The sequence below is a fragment of the Scatophagus argus genome, chromosome 16, assembly GCF_020382885.2.
Source record: "Scatophagus argus isolate fScaArg1 chromosome 16, fScaArg1.pri, whole genome shotgun sequence".
In the NCBI taxonomy this organism is placed as follows: Eukaryota; Metazoa; Chordata; class Actinopteri; family Scatophagidae; genus Scatophagus; species Scatophagus argus.
This window is the reverse complement of record NC_058508.1, coordinates 7,602,373-7,623,335: the sequence shown is the minus strand read 5'-3', so window position 1 is coordinate 7,623,335 and position 20,963 is coordinate 7,602,373. Positions and strand designations below refer to the sequence as shown.

Here is a 20,963-nt window from a genome sequence, read left to right as displayed (position 1 = left end):
TTGCACTCTTCTTGTGTTCTTGTGAGCTGCCACAACAGGTGAATTTCCCCACTGCGGGATCAATAAAGTTCATCTTATCTTATATATATATATATCCACCCATCCATTTTCTTCTGTTTTATCCTGGTGGGGGGCAGCAGCTTGAGCAGGGATGCCCAGACTTCCCTCTCCCTGGACACCTCCTCCAGCTCTTCCGGGTGGACCCCAAGGAGCCAGCCGAGTGACATAGCCCCTCCAGCGTGTCCTCGGCCTTCCTCAGGGCCTCCTCCCAGTGGGGCAGGCCTGGAAACACCTCCCCAGAGAGGCGTCCAGGAGGCATCCGAAACAGATGCCCGAGCCACGTCAACTGGCTCCTCTTGATGTGAAGGAGCAGTGGCTCTACTCCGAGCTCCTCCCGGGTGACAGAGCTCCTCACCCTATCCCTAAGGTAGCGCCCCGCCACCCTGCGGAGGAAGCTCATTTCAGCCGCTTGTATCCGAGATCTCACTCTTTCGGTCATGGCCCAAGGTTCATTACCATAGGTGAGGGTAGGAACGTAGATGTTCATTTCAGAGACTTACCGGTATTCATTTATTTATTTATACATTTATTTATTTAGTCAATACTGGATTACATGGCATTCCACAGACATTCTCCACTTGGGGGCAGTACAGTCAAAGTTAAGCAGGATCAGTCTTCAGTGCTGAACTTTTAAGTTTTAAAAAAAAGACCCCTTTTCATGTTATTGATCTGTTTATTTCTTTGACTCAAAGTAGAGACACACATTTACATAATATATAATAATGCATTTATTTTAGGTCTATAACAGTGTCCACATGTGTATCTTTCAGTCCAAGCATAAATATAATAATATGCATAAAAGCATGATCTACAAGGTGTGTATTGTGGTACTCAGATGTGTGTGTCTGCCTGCCTGCCTGCCTGTCTGTCTGTCTGTCTACAGCAGGTCCTGCTCCACCCAAACTGTCTTCTTCTGCTCCTCCAGAATTCTGTCTTTGATGACCTTGATGAGGTCATCAGTCCCTGCCCAGGCCTCTGGCTCCAGGCTGGCATAGAGGCATGGCATGCTCTCCAGCTCCTTTTCTTTCGCCCGACACAACCTCACAAACTCCTCCTCCGACTCCACACGCAGAGGCAACTTCCTGTGTGGACATGAAACAGGAAGGAAGCAGTGCTGCAGTGGTGAATGTGGTAATGTTTGGAACCCAGTATCTCTGATGAGATCCTGTAGACACTTTGCAACTGCGGTTTGTGTCCTTTGTTGTAATTCTCAGAAAGATTATACTGACAGTAATTGGCTCATGTCAAGCTTCAGGTTTTGTTGACTTTCACCAACAAATTATGACGATCAAACATTGAGAAACAGAAAAATGTATCTCCAGTGACATCATGCAACCACAGGAAATGTTCTATTCTGATTAAAGTGCCAAATTTTCACTTTTGCTGACATAAAAAAGTTGTCGAACTTTGTTGAGCTCTTCACTGACACACATTCACATCTTTTAACCGTAGGCTGCGGCATTTGATTGTACAGTAAATATCACATATGAATGCTTAATTAAAGAGACAGCAGATTTGTCACTTTGCTGGATCAATCTCATCAGCTGCTTCAACTGAAAATGTAAAGCAAGGATTGACGTGTATTTGGAAAAAGGCTTGTGGTTTCCAGCTGTGGGTAAAAGGCAGTGAGTAAATGTGTGTGAGAGTGAGTAAGGTGTCTTGGGCCTACCGTAACTTCTTGATATTTTTCTCACAAATCTTGACGTAGATGATGATCGGGTAGATTTCTCTCCGCAGAAGGTCTTTGACGCAGCTCAGCTCAGCCTCAAGTAGGCAGTGTTTGTTCTGATGACGAGTGGAAAAAACAGGTTTTACAAACAAATATAGATCTATACCTTCTAATGCGGACACATACATACATGAGTGAACACAGAGGTATACAACACCTCACATAAGACAATGACAAATATATCAGGCATTTGATCTGCTTGGTCATATCTAAAGGGACCTGGTGGCATTTTGCACATCATATGAATTAAAAAAATGTATTCTTCTGTACAGTAAGTGAATTAGTGCAAAATCTATAAAGTAAATAACAACATAAATAAAAGTGTTTGTGATTTATACCACTCTTATGTAGGGTAAATATGAAGCTAGAGCAGCTCAGAAGCCAGTTAGCTTGGCTTAGCACAAATACTGGAAACAGGGGAGAAAAGCTAGTCCAGCTTTGTCCAGTAGCAACAACATCTGTCTACCAGCACCACTAAAGCTCACTAATTGAAGCCTACCCTTGGACAAAGCAAGACGAGCACTTTCCCCATTTCCAGTCTTTCTGCTAAGGTAATCTGACATCCTGCTGGTTCAGCTACATACAGTATTTACAATATGGAAAATTTCTAATATTGAGATAATAAGTTTCATTTTTTAAAAGGACATACACGTGAGCACATAAACACAGGTGCGTAGACACAAGTCAATATTAGCATACCTTAGAGGCCACAGCCTCTATGTTTTCACGGGTGATGCATTCAAATGTGGCGTGTTTCTCTTTGTAGTGAATGAAGGGCTCCACATTCTGTTTCAGATGAAACTCTTCTTTGGACAAGATGTCTACACAGCAGAATACATAATAAAGTTTTATTAATTATTATTATATTATTAAAATAAAAAAAATGAAAATGAATTAATATATGTATATAAATTCTAAAAAAAAAAATGTTGAGAATGGGTGACACGGAAATATCTTTCACCACCGCATGTTTAATACATTTAGGAACAGAAACTGAGAGTTTTATTCCCTGGGGAATCTCCATGTAACCAAGAGAACACACAGATGTTCAACTCTATACACCAGCAGTCTGTTTGTCCCCCCCCCGTCCTGGGAGTAGTTAGTTTGTCATGGGACTCAAGTTTTAAGTCTCTGTGGGTTTGAGAGATTAAACAATTTTTTCACATTATAGGAAGTCAACTGATTTATCACTAAAGAAATCAGAGATATAAACTGCTCTTTGTCATTGTTGTCATCATTATCCTGCATCATCCTCCTAATTATCAACTCAGCCATCTAGCCTCCTGGTTCTGCCATCTCTCTGGTTACCTCCCTTTACATTTACACCACAGTGAAGTACAATACCTGACCTGATTCCCAATACTAGCTTCCTTTTCTCTTCTTCTTCCCTCTGACTACTCGTTTCCACTATCTCCTCCATTCACAAAAGGTGAACACAGCTGAATATTCCAACAAGGTGGACGTATTCCTTTAAAAAGACAAGTTTTGCAATGAGCTTGCTTAACTCCCATTATACACTGACCTGGTTTGCAGATATTGAAGTCCATGGCTCCCCCCATGTTGAGTATTTTCTGGATAATGGTTTTGGCTAGAGCAGTGGGAGTGAAGAGGACCGGTCTTTTCCTCTGGGTCCGCTGGGGGGTGACAGGACTGTAGGGAATCAGATTCAAACTCCTGCTCAGCTCACTGTCTGGGTCGGCAGCGTCTATTTATAATCAAGATAGCACACGAAAAGAGGCATGCACGCACACACACACAATGATATGCCCATGAGTAGAAGGACAATGTAGCCTAAAGGTCCACAAGGTTTGTTATGGACCAGATTATCCATTTAAATCTCCCCAACATGAAATATTAAGCTTAAAGACAACCTGCTGTCATATACAATAAGACAAAGAGTGTAATTACTGTGAATGCCTTCAGTCACACACTTTGGGGAAGTGCTAATTTCCTTACAATTTTTTTCTATAACTACAAAATGTTCAGTTCATTTTCATTCAGGACATTTGTGTATCTGTTCAAATTTTTTGATATATGTAACATTTTTGGAAATATTTGTTTGTTTATTTTTCTATTTCCTGACCATTCAAAGTCTGAAAATCCTGCCCATCTTTGAACTTTTTAGCTCCTCTGCTTCATATTCATATTTTCACTTAGACAGTTAACTAAAACTTTTCCAATTGAACCAAAGCAAAAATGTTTGACTGCTTACATTTAAACTGAAACTTTCAGATATTTTGGATTTTTCCAGATGTTTTTCTGGTTGTGCGTGTAGAATTTTGCTCTCCGAGCACCACTTTGTTCTCACCTTCTGGCCTAAGCGTCTCAAAACCTTGTCTGGGTAGTGTTGTGCTGCCTGAGTTGATGATCCTCACACGTTCACTGCTGTTCATTCGCTTGTACTTGATATCCACCCTGCTGACAAACTACAAGTGAAAAGAGACACAAAACATATCATTGGAGGTATCTTAGTTACTTAGTTACTGCCTTGTTCAGTAGTGCTGCACATTCATTTTGTGAAAACAGCTCCCTATTAGCACCAAGATCGAGAGATTACTTTCATATTATGGAAAACATTTTAGCTTAATTCTCTTCAATTATTCATTAATGTGACTGCTCACTTCTTAGATACCCTAAGGTCACACTGCATGATGTTAGCCATGTGTGAGCTGATCAGGATACCTTCCACTGAATATGTTTGAGTTTTAGCACAAATGTATGTTTGTTTGCTTTTTTATTAACTAAGCAGACTAAAGGCAACCTGAGTTATGGAATTTCTATGGATGTTTTGATGTTTGCAGTAAAGTGGCTACCACTTTGCAAGAATGTGACTATAAGATTTGTCATCTGCTATTAAAGACCATATAGTGCAAGAAACTTATCATGAAATACATATTCTTTAAGGTGGAGTGAAGTGTTTGGTGTTTGCCTGAAGACTAAAGTCTTCTTCTCCACAAGGACCTTTTGTTTGCTTACCTGTAGTATCTGAGTGAGGAAGATGCTGGCTCTAGACATGCGTGGACTGGCTTTAGGATCAGGAGAGGGACTCACGTCTTCTGGCTGCAAATTGTGATACACAGGCACATGCACACAACTTATATACACTGACATTGCGTCACAACAGTGCATCATGGAGCCTATCCCAACTGACTGCAAGAGGCGGAGTTCACCCTGGACTGGTCACCAATCAATTGAAGCCGGAGTAAAACTCACGCAGGCACAGGGAGAACATGCAAACCCCACACAGAAGGGCCCAGACCGGGATTCAAACCTGGAACCCTCTTGCTGAGAGGTGACAGTGCTAACCACTGCACCACCATGCTGCCCCTATCCTAGTCATTTAATAGTAAATATCTGCTGACACTGAGTCACAGCCATATTTTTGTTTTGTTGTGGTTGTTTTGGTTTTCGTTATATACAGTCATATGGAAATATGATACTGTATTAATGTTGTACATATTGAATCAATGCATTGTTTTTTAACTTGGTTTCTTACCCGACTGTTGCGGTGATTTTCAATGTCTTCCTTTCCCCCTCGATACAGTAACTTCTGAATCTTTACCAAGAGCAGCTGCTGGGCCCTGCATTAATATACAGTCACACAAGTATTTATTAAATGATCATACTCATGATTTTTATCCAATTACAAAAGTAAAAACATGTTTCTTTGTTTAAGAGTGTCATGTCAAGCTGTTTCCCATGCTTCTTTATGACAGTGTGTGTGTGTGTGTATTCCTGTAGTTGTGGGTACACAGTCACATTGTGAGGACCCACCTTACTTGGGGACAAAATGCAAGTCCTCTAGTGTAGGTTAGGTTGAGGTTAGGGTTAGATTAAGGTAAGGGTTAGGATTAGGCAAGTAACGCTTATTGTTATGGTTAGGTGGTGGTTAATGAATGTAAGTCTGTGTAATGTCCCCAAAAGTGATGGAAACAAGACTGCCTGTGTGTGTTTGTGTGTGTGTGTCTGTGTGTGTGGTGAGATATTGCTGCTGCGTTGGGGAGATAAGTGAAACTTTGTTCCTCCAGACCCTCAACTTTGCATGGTTGCTCAACTGTTACATCATTTTTGCATCATGCTCAGGATCTTGCAATACTACAGCAGAACAGAAACATGACACTCAGTTAGTTCCAGCATTTAATGGCCTTTGACACCAGGCTGGGTTTGTAACATGTGCTTTAAATATGTAGCCTTCCCACCCGAAACATCAGGTTTTATTTAAGTCTCAGTCTTAATATCAGTGCTCTTCTCTATACCGTGAGTTGCTGGGTACGGTTCCGCGGTCGGCCAGGTCGGAGCCAGTGTAGGGGTCGACACGAGCACACAGCCACTCACAGCGGCCTTGGTGCCTGGTATCCAGCACATGTACCACCTCATCGCAGCGTATGCTCAGAGAGCAGCTGTCTGATTGGCTGGAGATGTTGAGGTTGACCCGTATGTAGAAGGAGTCGCCAGACGCCAGCATGCCCTCCGACAGGTCCCTCTGAAGACGACGGAAGGCTAGAGTGCACACACACACACACACACACGTGAATTTATATAGAAATTATAAGTGCTTAACACAAACAGGAAAGTCCAATAAAAGCAACACTTACAGTCATAGTTGACTCGATAGTGCAGCCTGACTGGTCCAGAGCAGTGCTGCAGCGTCCAGTGAGCTTCTTCCTGAGTGCTGGTGTCCAGTGAAATGCTTTGGTTCTCCCCACGTATGCATCCCTCAAGCTGGTAAGCCAATCATAGCACAAGACAGATGAATGACAGATTAAAGTGTCCATGTTTTGGAGTTTTATGTCTAATTTTGGCACTTCTGTAAATTGGTCTCTCAATGTAATGTTGCCTGCACAAGAAAGCAGTCACTGAAACATCTAAAAAATAAAGGGTTGTTGATTTCACAAACCATCTAAAAGCTTTAGGACATCAATTATTACACTTTCCTCTGCAACTGACCATGCACAGTGTTGGTTCTTACTGCATCTTTCCCCTCTGTAAAGCTGGTGGTTTTAACTGGAAAAAAAATGTGCCTTCTCTTCTCATCTTTCACTCATCTTACAGCCCATGTGAACCAAGAGACTAACCCATGCAGAGGGCAAATTACGTACCAATAGGAGGTGGTGGCCTTCTCGTAGCCCCACCTTTTCAGCATGAGAGCCCAACTTCACAGATGAGATGAAAATGCCGCTGTTGTTGCCGCCAACTAGCGTGATGTCCTTCAACAGGTTGTCCCCTAACAAGGACAGTTCCTGCACTGGCTTCAGGGAAGAGCTGATCCTTGAGAAGGAGGACAGAGAGGGACGGAACGGCCTGCACAAATTTACACAAACATGTTTGACGGCGGAAAGTGTTTATAAGTACGTTTGACTCGACAATGATTCTTGTGCATGTGGGTCCTGTACCTCTCCAGAGAGAGTTTCCTGAAGATATTGTTGACCTGCTCTATGTCATAAGTGTCCATCCCTTCAGACTGATGGGATGAGGAAGATGAGTGGATAGAAGGTGGACTAGGCTGTACTTCATCGTCTAAGGAAGGGACCATCAGAGAGAGAGATTTATTTAAAATACTAAACAGAAGACAAATACAGCCAAAAAACATCACTAGCAAGATTTTGGGTAATGTGTAAAAGTATACTTTACCAAACTCCATTTCATTGTTGTCACTATCAAAGTCTGAGAGGCTGAAAGAGATCAAACAATTAGACAATTTTTAAGCTATTCATGAAAGCTAATTTAACACAAAACAGTCCAAATGAATAAAATGGAAGAAATGATGTGGCAGCTAAACAAGAATTTCCCTCCAGGGATTAATAAAGGAATTCTGATTCTGATTCTGAAACATCTAGATCTACATGACTAAGTTGTCACCTTTAAACGGTACAGATTACATGGGATTCAAATCTGATTTGGGGCTGTAACTACCTGCGGGGGTGAAAGTCATGTTCTTTCTCCCTCTCTCTGCGGTACAGCGATGCTTTCTCCGGTGGCTCGGGGAGAGTGGACAGGATGCTGTCGTTACGATAACGCAGCTGGAGATTTTACAAGTGAACAAAGCAGAGGTACCAGTTACAGACACAAAAACTTAAGAATGTCAAGTCAACTCACCAGAGTTTCTCAGGAATCTGTTTGGCTTACATGGAAAAAAAATACATGTGATTTTTTTTCTTTTTTAACCAAACACAGAACAAAACAATACTGGACTATGGGAATGTGGAGGCCTCACCATAATTGGTCTGTTGGACTGTTCCGCTACAGGGAAGGGAATTGGAGAGGGGGAGGAGGAGAAGGAGGAGGCAAGCGGGGCAGCTGTGGAGGGTGAATATATGGGGGACAATGGGAAGCTGGGGGAGGCAGGGAGGGAGTGGCTGTTGTGTGAGTTTGGCATCTGGAGTCCTAGACAATCTCCTCCGTTGACAGACGAAGCTGAAAGTCAGAGATAAATCTAAATGAAGTTACACAATGTTGTTTTTATGGTGCAATATACTGCATGAATGAAGTATAGGTGACCTTGTGATACCTGCTGGTTGAGCGGCCTCTGAGTTGACGTGAAAGTCTTTGGGTACACAGAGTGGAGACTTTACTCTGTTCTGAAGTACAAAACACAAAAGTCTTTTAGTCACTATTAAAAGACATTTCACTGACAGCACTCTCTTGACAACATGTGTTTCTTTGACCTATGACTGCAGGAAAACTGCTGAAAGTGACATTTTGAGAAAAATAAAAGTAAAAATCCTTCACTTTAGCCCTCCTGTATTTTTAGGAAAGGAAAGACAAACACAAGTCTCAAAGAGAAGTCTCACACTGAAATTTTGCAGGAGGTGAGTTGTTACGTTTGTTGCCTCATCTCAGTTGTTGAAGCAAGCAAAATAATCAACCTCTTGGTAGATGCCAAGAGGTTGATTATCTCACTCCTGTTTCCAACTTTAACTCACGTTACCCTGTTGACTCCCTGCAACAGCTTCCCTCTCACAAGATTTCAGTGAGTGTCTCTGTGAGCAAGACCTGTGTTTCTGGTTAAATTGCAAGAATCTCATCCTTTAACAAAGAGATTTTTCTCTGTATGTCTTTATCTGTTGTCAGACTCTTAGAGAATCAAACTCAGCCCGTCGGAGGTGAAAACGGGGTGCTGGGTGGATTGGGGACACAGCTGCAGTGGTGATCTACTGAACCAGTTTCAAAACTGGTTTCAAAACTGGTTTCAAGACTGCAGTACAAATCCTCAACTTTGGCTGACAACTCTTGATTATTCACATGATCTCTGAATACAGGCCTGGTATTGTGAAAGTCAGAAAGATCTTTAATGCATTCTTAGATAGTTTGATAAATATGGATCCTGGCCTTTGCCATAATATCTTATAAACAGAGAAGTATGAGTAGTGAACAGTGCCTGACCCCTGGTTTGAGGTTGCGCCTGCGTTTGAGACGAGGTTCCTCGGATAAGAACTTATCCTCTGGCGACTCATCGCTGGACCCTTCTGATTGGCCCTGGATGGGTTTAAACCCCTCCCCTAGGGAAATGATGGTGACAGGCAGGTCCCTTGGCAAACTCTGCAAAAACAGAGGTAAAACTGAATGAAAACATGGGCAAAATTTGACACTAGAAATTGTGCTGGATGAGATCAGCTCCAGAGTAGCTTCTACTGTGTCTAACCTGGTCCGAAACAATGTCCTTGGACAGCCGCTGCAGGCGTGACTCCAAGGCGACAAGCTTGGCCTCTTTCCGAACAATCTCAATCTGGAGTTCATCACTCTTCTCCTCCATCTCTCTGATCTGCTTGCGATATTTGTCTTTATCAATGAGACTCTGGGAGAACTGGTGTTGGGCTTCGTCTCTGGCGCGAAATGCCTGTAGCAGTGGGGAAGTGGAGGTCAGCAATGAAAGTCCTCACTGTTTATACATAAAGATGCACGTGGTCACGATACAGAGTGGCAAAAATCTGTGTGCACCTGTGTGTGTGTGTGTGTGTGTGTGTGTGTGTGTGTGCGTGCGCGCGTGCACTTTCACCTGGTCCCTCTCCTTCTCCACCTCCTCTAGCTGGATGGCGATGGTGTCTATGCGGTTGCGATACATTTCACAGTCCTTCTGCAGAGTGGAGCTCTTCAGCTCCAGTTCCTCCTTCTCTTCCAGGTACTACACACACACATAACAAAAAGTGTTATTTATAGCTTATTAGAAAAAGGCAGATACAGGAAGAGAAACGCAGAGGGAGAAAGAAGAAAGAGTAGATTACATAGAGAGAGGCCTGAGATGGGGGTTTCTGCACAGGGTGTGTTTCACAGATAGTCTCATGGGCATTAGACTCTCTGATCACGGGTTTGTATTTCTCAAGTGTGTTTGTTCATTTTTGTGCACTTGCATCCCCGCTCTGGTGCACATTCATATAATCACATGTAATCACACATTCGAAAAAGCATTGAAACTTGCGTCTACTCACAAGACCACTAAATTTCCACATGCCTTATCTCCTACATGAATATGTACAAGCTTATGTGTGGTGTGTGTTTGATACCTTATCTCGTAGTTCCTCTGCCTGTCTGACTTCTTCATGGAGGTTGTAGAGGCGATTGACCAGATCCTGTCTGTCTTCTAATGCTTCCTGTCTGTCATGCTCCAAAATGTCAAGAATGGCCTTGTCTGACGCAGGTAGGGGGCCAGGCTGAGTATTAACAAACATGCACATTGTTGGGTATGAACCTTGTATGTCTGCTGGATGATTTGTATTGAACAACTATAGCGTCGTAGTGACAAAGCTCATTTTTTTGGTTTGTGGGTTTGTTCTCTCTCAGTCTTCTAAGGTTGTTGTTTTTCGCTAAAAAGCTCCAGTAAACCCACTGTTTCACTACACACCCAGCATCAAAGAGCACCAGGTATTTTTGTGTAGAACAATTGGAGAACAAAGCAGAGTCAAAAGCGAGTGAATATTGCACTTAAATCTGTTGGCTAGTCAGAAACATAACTGTAAATGATTACAAGTGTTGCTTTGTGTCTGCTGAGTGGGTAAATATGCAACTGTTTGCTAGAATATTAGCTATATCAAAACTTTTTACAATTTGTTGCCCTTCCCTGAAGTGGCCAAAAATCAGTGAATACATTGTTAATAGTTGGCTGAGACTACTATAGCCACTGAGATCTCATTTGCTGAAACGTGTACTGAAAAGCTTGTGTGAAAAGAATGCCTGCATGTGTTTTTCAGGCAAGTCGTACCTGTATGATGGACTGTAGCTCCTGTAATTTGATTTTGAGCATTTCATTTTCTCTTTCCAGCTCAAAGATCTGCTCTCTCTTTGGTCGGTTCTCAATGTCGTTCTTCAGCTTGAGACTTTGCCTCCTCTCCATCTTACACTCTTCCTCCAACTTGTTCAGCCTGTGCTTCAGCTGATCTATCTATATATACAGGAAAGACACAGGAAGAATAATGAGATGGTCATTTTATTACACTTCTTTGCAGGTGCAATTAAACGACATGTACATGTGCGTGTTTTCATTAAATCACGTTCACATTAGCACCTCTAGCTGCAGGTCCCGGCTCCTCATCACGGCCATGTTCTTCTCCTCACTCAGCGTGGCGTACCTCATGGCCAGTTTGTAGTTTTCATCCTTCACTCTCAGCAGCTCGTCACTGTAGGAGTTTCTCTCTTCTCTCAACTTGTTATACCCTGGGGAGCCAACCACAATCATTTAAACAGAAGCACAGAAGTGTGTTGTGCAGGACTATTGGGTGGAAAGCAGCTGTCAGTTTTTTTAAGTGATTGCAAAATGTATAAAAATATTATGCATACAGGTGGACTTATTCAGGCTTTGATATTCAATATTCAAAGTTTGATATTAAATTTAAAATTATGTTTTTATTTCATGACAGTGACTCTCTCACGACACTCTCTCACCTTTCAGCCAATCTCACGTCACTTGTCTGTCTTAAGCTAACGAGCAGAACGGCTGCTACTAAATTTAGCCAATTAGCTTCTGTTAGTTAGAACGATAAAGTAATTCCGAAACAACCACATAGCTGCTGTAAATAAACACATTACTCAGACGAGGTGACTAAAGCTTTTAAGTGCTAAGTGTTTTAAGGGGCTGTAGAATTTAAAAGGACAAAAGTTTGTGCAGTTGCATGGCAGTTTCAGCACACGGTGGTAAGTTTTTGATTTGCACTCAATGCTCTACGATTTGAGACACTAGACATCTGTTGTCTGTTGTTCAGTTTCACCATTTTAAGTCTTCTCTTATCAAAGGAATGCAGCAGAGAAACATAGATAGAGGGAAGCTCACATCGGGATGAGAAAACTTCTCAAAGAATAACATGTATTTTATACTCTGTTGGATGGCCTGAAGCTCCTGATTGGCCAGTCTTAGTTTCTTCTGCTCGTCCTCCAGGGTGCAGTTCTTCCTGCTGAGTTCAACATGCTGCAGGGTCTTGGCTTTGGACTGCTGCTGCAGCTTCATCACTTCGTTCATGAGGAAGTGGGTCAGACCCTCATGACCCTCCTCCACTGCAGTGAGGAAACAGACAGTATAGAGTGTAATATCTAATATGCGTGTATGTATGCGTATGTAAGTGTATGTAAAGGTTGTGTGCGTGCGTTTGCATCCAAAGATACGAGTCTCACCTACGATGGTGGAGAAGCGTCGTGTGGGATCCGTCCCCGTGACCAGCTTGTATAGGTCAGGGTAGTAAAACTCTAGACTCTCCAGAAACGCCACATACCCCCGCTCTCCTTTAGTGTGGAGGATGTCAAGTAGACGGCCTAACAGAGGGGTGATTAACATACTTAAATTTCAACAAGCAACAGCGTAATAACGCCAGCTTTCACTGGATACAATCTCAGGACACACAAAATCATTCACTGCTTTATACCTTCAGGTGAGAAAAGTATTGTGTAAAACATAACATAACTAATGACTAACATAAACCCCACACTCTCTTTCCACCTACTTGTGCGGTTTGCTTTGTTGACCAGCAGCATGGAGTTGAGGATTTCATCCTCGTCCTGTTCGTCCAGGACTTTGCACTGGCGGAGGTAAGGGGTGAGCTTCGCCGGCGAGATGATGCGACACAGTTCGTAACGTTTGCACTCCACCTTTTCCCACAGCGCCTCCACATCATCGGGTTTTCCGTTTTCCATCTCTCACACCCTGAAAAGTTGAAAAAACAACAGGAGCTATTGGCTTGGCTATGCAATGTTATTTTGCATCATCACAGCTGAATCACTACAAGGGAAATAAGAATTATGATGAATGCGTGTCTGACTCTGACTGTGATAATGATCAGTTCAGTCAGGCAGCTCAGCTCACGTTTCAAGTGTTTATTAAAGGAGCAGAACAGTATGGAGTTTGGCGTCTAGGCTCAGGTCTCATCACCCCCCATAGATATGCCTACATGACATGCTGGGGAGTGATCCAACTAGAACTCTACACTCCCAGGATGTCGGCGTACTTGTGGTTCCTAAGTAGAAAGGGAGTAGAAAAGGGAACCAGAGGCTTTAGTTATCAAGCTCCCTTCCTATGGAATCATCTTCCAGTTTTGGTCTGGAACACAGACATCCTCTCTACATTCAAGAGTACCTTCCTTTTTGATAAAACTTATAGTTGGGGCTGGCATAGGCTGACCCCTAGCTATGCTGCTATAGGCTTAGACTGCTGGGGGATCTCCCATGATGCACCGCAAGCAAGCATATTGTCTCAGTTTAATTGTTTATTGTTTGGTAAGCTCTATTACAGTCATCTGTTTCTCTCATTTTTTTTGTCAGCCATTGCTACTTCTGAGGGGGTTTCCTCTGACTACTTCAAAGTAAAGAAGACTCAGTTAACCACAGTTAAACAATTAAAGAATGTGGTTTTAAAACGCACTGTTGTCATTTATCTTGTTCACATGCATTACACGTGACAGTTCAGTTGTCCGCGCAGAGCACCAGGGAGAAAATGGAGGGTGGGCAGTGACTTATCCTTCACAACACTTGCCACTGAGTAGTGAACAGATTTGATTGTTGTTATTTAATTGTTTTGTTTTTTCAGTTGAACATTAGATAGTTGGTGAAGCGACATCACAGAAAGGTGAGCTTTTAATGTTTATTTACTGCTACCGGATTAAAGTTTACCGCATCATACCTCCCTGGGTCATTATTACTACAGGCTGGTGACTAGCTAGAGCTTACGCACCACGAGGCAGCGCTGAGCTGGGGCTGAAATTTTGGACTTGTGCAGGGATCTATTCTGCAAATATTCAAACATCAGACACACGTTCACATGCACTACCTCACCTCACAGAACACTTCCCCTTAAGCAAACAAACTTGAATGAACAAACAAATAAGGATATGATTATTTTATGTTGTGTGTTTTTTGTTTTTTTTTAAGATCTATCTATCTAAAGGGAGCACTTTGTTGACCCATGTTGACTTAGATATGACAAATAAATTAATAAAGTTGAGTTGAATTTTAAAAAAAACAACAACAACAGAAAAATCACTCATTCAGTGCATGAACAAATCAATAAAATGGGTCCCACAGTCATGATGTGACCAGGAGGTGGAGGTAAATATTTACTCCTTCCAAGCACTCGACCCCTCTGAGGCAGGCTACCATGAATGAATAATTACATTGAATGAATATTAGAAGATGATCATTATGAATACTCTGATCTCTGAAGGTGAAGGTCGCTAATTTGGATGATGTGCTTTCTCAATATTAAGTCATCAACTTTTTATTTACATCTGATATGATGGAACGTATATGCATACACGTCTGCAAAAGTTCTTTGTGAGGCTCCACAAAGGACAGCGTGAGACTTTGCTCATTTGGATCCCACACATTCTCCACTTCATCTGTTTCCCTTAGAAACACACAAATTTTAACCAACTGACATTTTCCATTTGCCTCTCCTTTTTTTTATCTTTTCTAGAGATACATTTTCTACTCTCTTTTTACTCCCACTTGATTTCCTTTCTCTATCCTCTCTCTCTCACACACACACACACATACACACACTCACACACACGCACGCACACACACACACTCTGTCCTTGCCTCTCTGGGATTTGCATGCCGTCTGGCTAGTGGACTTTAAACCAACAATCCTGCTTTGTGACATGCAGACTACAGTTAGGCAAATCAAGCCTATCTGATGTCATTACTCATGTAAACACACGCTTTTGCATACAAGTCATACAAGTATCACTTGCACCGTGCATATGTCAATTTCAGCGTGTTTTCATACTGCAGACTAATACACATACACACGCACACACACGCGTACACACACGCACATAAGGTTTAATTATAGAAAAAGGATCCATTTCAACATTACTGTCACTGTGTGAAAAACTCTTATCTTAGGTAAAATTCAGTTCCTTTCTGTGACCTTCTCTGTGATATTTTATTATCTTTTGTAATATTAGTATAGTCACTCTAAGAACAAAATAAGCTCCTTTGTAAATGAGACAGACAGAAATATCACACCCTCTCAACACTTGAAGCAATCATTTGTATCTGCAGTGAGTATTTGCTGCCTGAGTCGCAGCAGATGATGAAACCACAAGCGCTCACACCAACACACACCCGTGCACTCATGCAAAAGTACACGGTGCAAGCAGACACATGTTCAACACACACGCCTACACGCACGTACACACACACACGCACACACAGACCCCTTAAGTAACCACATACATGTTTCCTCTTCTCTCTTCTCTTATTTTGGAGTTCATTACCGAGAAAGCTCATCCCTGCTTCCTCCTTTTCAAACCAGATGTGAGTAGTGGCTGTCTTCCTGTGTTCTGTTTTAGTCCTCTAAATCTGCTGCTTTTGTTTATAGTAATGTGGTCAGGGGAGTTGTTTTTTTTTTTTTTCATGTGTATGTGTGTGTCCTCGCAATAATTTCCCCCTTTTTTCAGCAACTGCAGACATAAAAGCAGCAGACACATAAACACAGTGACATGCTGTCTTGCAGGACTCCCCGCTCTACATTTGAACTGTTTATCAGCGCCATGCTCTGCTTTCATGACACTTATACTGCACATGTCATCTTTTGTCAACTTTCATTTCAATATCATGCAACGTACAGCATGATTACATTTAAACTGGGCTGCTTCCATGTTTGAAAATGCATTATTATTGCCAAAATAAAAGTGCTTTAGGAACTTCACATCCATGTGTATTATTATACATTTTCAAACACTGAAATGACATTCTGTAATATCAAATTTAATTACGTCTCAGCTCATACAGTATGCTTGTATAGCATGCTCATACATGGGAAACAAAGCAATTTAACTTACTTAAATAATTCTCTTTAATCTGATTTGTATTTATTTCTTTATTAATGAGTGGGGGTTTAACATCCATTTTCAAGGGACACTGAACTATTTATGACATTCTGCTGTGGTTGGTTCAACATATTAAGAACAATATGATTCCAACACTTTTCCTCATTTATTTATTCCAGATCCCCACAACAACCTATCACTCCTTAACCGACCCACACCAAAACTGCCGCTCTGCATGATAAAAAAAAAGATTCAGTCTGGCAATTGAAGAATATTTTTTCTAGTTTTAGAAAAGACACAACACCCTGACGCCACTGGAAGATGGCTGCAGTTTGACTACATTTCCCCCTCGTGTAGAAGACAGCATCAAGCTAATGAAGCAGGAAAGCTACAGTGTCCAACTGTTTAGAGGTGAACTGACTACAGTCCTGAGAGCCACCAAATATTGCAATAAAAGTGTAATTTTAATTTCAGTCCTAAAGATTTCAGACACAGTGTCAAAATAGTTCTGCTAAAAATGATATAACTTTGAGCGTGAACAGAATGTGCGACTTAAACTGCACGTAGGACGTAGGACATCTGTCCCATCTATCCTCCACTTTTGGATATGTTCCAGACAAGTGGGCTTTAGAGAGGTGAATCCTGGGCAGCACTTTGAACTGCATGAGTCCAAGTCGAAACACAGAAAGCTCATGTATAGATAAAAATCCTTTCGATAGCCCCCACCCCCCATGCCCCCCTTCCTCAAGGGGTTCTTCGTTTTCGTCAAGCAACGATCATCAAGAAATAAGGGTTTAATGTAGGACGTGGACGCCAGTCACTTCTATTTAGGCTTCAGCTTAAGAAGATCTTCTCAGGATTGTTTGGGGGGGAGGCAATAAACACATAGTTTGGGAAGAGGAAAATTGCACAAAGTCAAATCTGAACAGGTGGCAGCGAAATAGATGAGTTGCAGGCAGCCCAAATTCAGTGGAAAACTGATTAGTGACGTAAGACATTTTCAGTTAGATCTCGAAAACGCTATGTCTTTATTGTCCCATTGCAGAAAAATAGCATTTGTATGTAATGGGGGAAGTTAATGATTCTTCATTGGAGGAGTCTTAGAGGAATCTAACAGGAATTTGAGGTGCACAGTGCCTGGATGGACACCAGTTCACTGGATTATCTGTAAAGCCAGAGGAGTTGAACAGAAAAGAGGGTTTAAATAGAGCTTTAAGAGATGACGACTTGCAGGACTGTGCCTCCAGTCTACACCATGGAGTGGTGTGCTGACCTATAACATGATTGAAAATGAGGTAATTAGGTAATTTGGTTTTTTTTGTTTGTTTGTTTGTTTTTTGTCCTACAAAAATGTTGATATGATTTCATCAAATGTCCTGAAGAATTTTTAGGTTAAGAGCAGTAAAATAAATTGAAACAAACAAACAGGAAAACAAACAAACAGGACATTTATTTTCAAGGAATTAATCCTTCCAACCAACTTCTGAAATCAATTGGATAACTGGAGTGCTTTTGACTGGGTTAGATACATGTAGTAATAGGTCGTCAGCAAACGATGATGTTTTAATGATTTCTAATGAATGAAGCCAGCTCTCGACTACTGCAGAACATTGTCAGCTGTCTTCTGAGAGAATGTAATTTGGGTTCAATTGGTTGTCAGTTTGTCACATGAGACTTCCTGTGCTTTCGTGTAGTCTGAAGTGTCAATACCTCACCCCAGATGTCGATCATCAAACTCAGTAAAAGTAGCTGATATTATATCCGTGTGCTGAAAATAGTGACTGTCCAATACTTTGGGTAAAGGCTGGGCTATATATCAATATTATATCTATATATATATTATATATATATATATAGATAGATAGATATATCATGACATTGTTTTGGATTTCAAATATCATTATATTGTGAATATAATAGTTGTATGTTACTGGTTTTAAAGGCTGTATTACAGTAAAATGATGAAATTGTCTAAAGTTCAATTCATTACAATTTCATTGTATTCCTTGTACAACGACAATAAATGCTTCTGATTCTGATTCACATTACTTGTGTTACTTGTAATTAAAATCTCAAATCTCTGCCTTGGACCAAATGTAATGAAAACATGGGAGCACTAACTTAATTGAAATTTTTCTAATCACAGGGACCACAATCTGGAAATAAGAAGGTCTTTGAATTCCACAAAGGTTTTTAATTTGGGTCCAAAGCAAACTCAGGCATGGGACAGTTTCATGAATGAGAACCAATGACTGCTGAGATTCACCCTTTAAAGACACGAAGCAAAATTACATGAAAAACAGCCCCAATATCAGCTTTCTGAGTATTTTGTGCATAAATCCAGATTGTGGTTTAACTGAGCATTAAACTAATTAACAAATAAATACAGTATTGATACAAACTCTATATAATAACTTTTGTGTTGTCAGTTCAGTGTTTTTACAGGAGAAATTAAAGTAAATTTAAAGGTTTGCTTTAAATTTACTTTCTCATCGGTTACAGACGAATGAGCATCCATTTTTGATATTGACGGAGAAGGAAATTTATTTCAACTGATTTTTCCACTATGCTGATATTATTTTCTGCAGCTGATCTAAAAATCATTTTATCCAGCTGAACTCGACTGCTGTGACGAGAAGCACAAATGAGGAGCTGTTTGTTTGTTTTGAAACGACAAGCAGATATGAACTCGAATCACAACGTGAGCTTCATTGTGACCCAGATTTATTACACTCTCAGCTAACCACAGCAAATAAATTTCTGCCAAATTTCTGCCAGTAACCAAACTGTCCATCACAATGTGAATCTCATCTACCAGACAGAAGTGTGCCACTGACCCATATACTGTAAGGCACAAGGTACAAGGGCTGCATAAAAAATGTCAGTTGTAGTCCCTTTTTGCTTCTTCCAAAACAAAAACATTAGATAAAATCAGTGTGGATTATGGACTGAGTAAATGAAAATAAAAAAAAATAATGATGATAATAAATGAAATTATTATCATTCTTAATAATTAATCATAACAAATGCGTTCAGATGTGGAGGAAATCAACAGTATTGCAGAGCGGTGCACAGAGAACAAGCTGCTGCTCAAAAGTCAAAAGCAAGAAGGCTTTTAGAAAAAAAAGGGGGGTGAAGACTCACAACCGGATCTACAACGAAGAAGCTGAGGTGGAGCACGAGAGCCATTTTACGCCACTGGGAATGAGCATCACAGAGAACCCGCATGGATGGATCACAAACAGCTCCCTCCTGTCCTGGGCTATGCACATCCCATGACAATTTGTGACATTTCCAGTCAGGATGTTTTCTGTCCAGCCAGAACTTGGCACAAGAATTTAGCCTTCTTAAGTCTCCTTAACAAACAGTTTCTGAGCTTTCCTTCCCATATTACTGATCATCTACAGTTATTCATGTTAGAAAGGGTGATAGTGATATTATAATGGTAACAAGTAAGTTAATTAAGACTATAAAGGCCAATCCAATATCAAACAGTGTAACAGATTCACAGAGCTTCTTAGGAACCTTTTGTTTTCCACTGTACAGCACAAAAAGTTTGTATTATGTTCCCTGCTTTTTGAGGTTTAAAAAGAACTGTTCTCTCTAAAGCTTAAAACAAATTCAGTCAAATTCAGCACAATTCACACAGTCCACTTCAGTGAGACACGGCTCTGTGCAGGGGCTGGGTCTCGCTATATAAATGCTCTCACTGGACTGGCCAACCAGCTTGCTGATAGGCAGATATGATTGGTTCAGGTGTACACACCATCATAAAGGCTCCATTGTCCAACAGAATAGGTGAAGCTTATAGGAATTTGATATGTGTCCTTGGAGAGAGGGAGGACAGACCCTGCTCTTCAGATAAGGTCCAGTTACTATTAATGCCATGCAGAAAAAATAGGCATTTTAATGGTTTTTTTTGTCCAGTTGGTTCAATTTTTTTAGTAGCCTTATTGACTTATGTCTTCATGTGGAGTCATTTCTGGTCAGTAATATTATTGACAGTACTGTTTTTATTCCCATGTATAAATCCTAAATCCTGTGTATGAATCTCCCTGATTCTCCCTCACTGGAGCTCATTGTCTTCTGCACCTGCCGCTGGAATTCCAGACATTTTAATGAGCTCGATAATGTGCTGATGATGACAGTTCAGCTATTTCATTTATTTAGTCATTTTAATTAATTAATAATGAACAAAAAGGCAAAAATACGCAGTTAAACAGAGAATAGGCGCGAGATTGATTTTCATCTGAGTGCCCATGTCTTTAGAAGCTCTTAGGTCAACTTTTACTGGGCTAAACGTGCAGTCATTAAAATTGTTCTGACGTGAGAGACGTGTGCTGTATGTTTTAATTGTGACAGCAGAGTAGGTGACACAAACGTGACAGGCTGTCGCGGCTGCGCTGACATGGTGCACTCTCACTTCACGGCTTCTCGCTTTTTCCATTCAAAACTTGCGTACGTTTACAAAGCTGAGAAGACAACTCTTGTCCCCTTATCTCCTCATTTCTGAATGCATCTACTCTTCCAACACGGGCAGGCTATGAGTAAGGTCAAATTACCTACCTGAGCGGTGGCGGAAAAGTTGTCCAAAGAGTTGAAAGGGAAATTAAAATCTGCCGGGGAGTGGTATCCTGTTGTTTCTGATGTTTTCTAGCTTTTTTTTTCTGAAATCACGAAATGGGCTGTTTCACCATAAATCCCAGAGGCTCAAGTTGTGTCCATTTATCCGAGAGAGGTGAAGAGCTGTCGCCCCGACGCACTGTCTGAGATAAAGACAGACAGACAGAAACAGAGACAGAGAGAGAAAGAGAGAGAGAGAGAGGAGAGAGAGTGACACAGAGAGAGAGGGAGAGAGAGAGAGAGTGACAGATAGGCAGAGAGAGTGACAGAAAGAGAGAGAGAGAGAGAGAGAGGAGGGA

General features: G+C 41.2%; 1 protein-coding gene across 1 annotated transcript; it reads right to left on the bottom strand.

Annotated features, from left to right (window-relative positions):
• Nucleotides 1-573: 573 nt before the first annotated feature.
• card11 (caspase recruitment domain family, member 11) lies at nt 574-20,852 on the bottom strand. Its single transcript, XM_046415599.1, has 25 exons — nt 20,608-20,852; nt 12,715-12,914; nt 12,389-12,526; nt 12,095-12,271; nt 11,289-11,437; nt 10,986-11,165; nt 10,291-10,437; nt 9,786-9,911; nt 9,432-9,626; nt 9,173-9,328; nt 8,298-8,367; nt 8,004-8,203; nt 7,703-7,809; nt 7,421-7,461; nt 7,183-7,306; nt 6,889-7,090; nt 6,385-6,511; nt 6,046-6,289; nt 5,286-5,370; nt 4,766-4,849; nt 4,098-4,215; nt 3,312-3,494; nt 2,489-2,610; nt 1,730-1,845; nt 574-1,142 (listed from the first exon to the last, which is right to left on the bottom strand). Exons 2-25 carry the CDS (start codon nt 12,902-12,904, stop codon nt 938-940), a joined length of 3,486 nt encoding a protein of 1,161 aa, XP_046271555.1. The 5' UTR covers nt 12,905-12,914; nt 20,608-20,852; the 3' UTR covers nt 574-937.
• Nucleotides 20,853-20,963: the final 111 nt, after the last annotated feature.

What these genes read in the sequence shown, in the direction of transcription:
- card11 (XM_046415599.1), bottom strand. Translation starts at nt 12,904, where the DNA reads ATGGAAAACGGAAAACCCGATGATGTGGAGGCGCTGTGGGAAAAGGTG. An exon ending in GCCGGGACCTGCAGCTAGAG is followed by an intron (nt 11,166 to 11,288) that starts GTGCTAATGTGA and finishes CTGTATATATAG; the next exon opens with ATAGATCAGCTGAAGCACAG. An exon ending in CAACAATGAAATGGAGTTTG is followed by an intron (nt 7,307 to 7,420) that starts GTAAAGTATACT and finishes TCCCTTCCTTAG; the next exon opens with ACGATGAAGTACAGCCTAGT.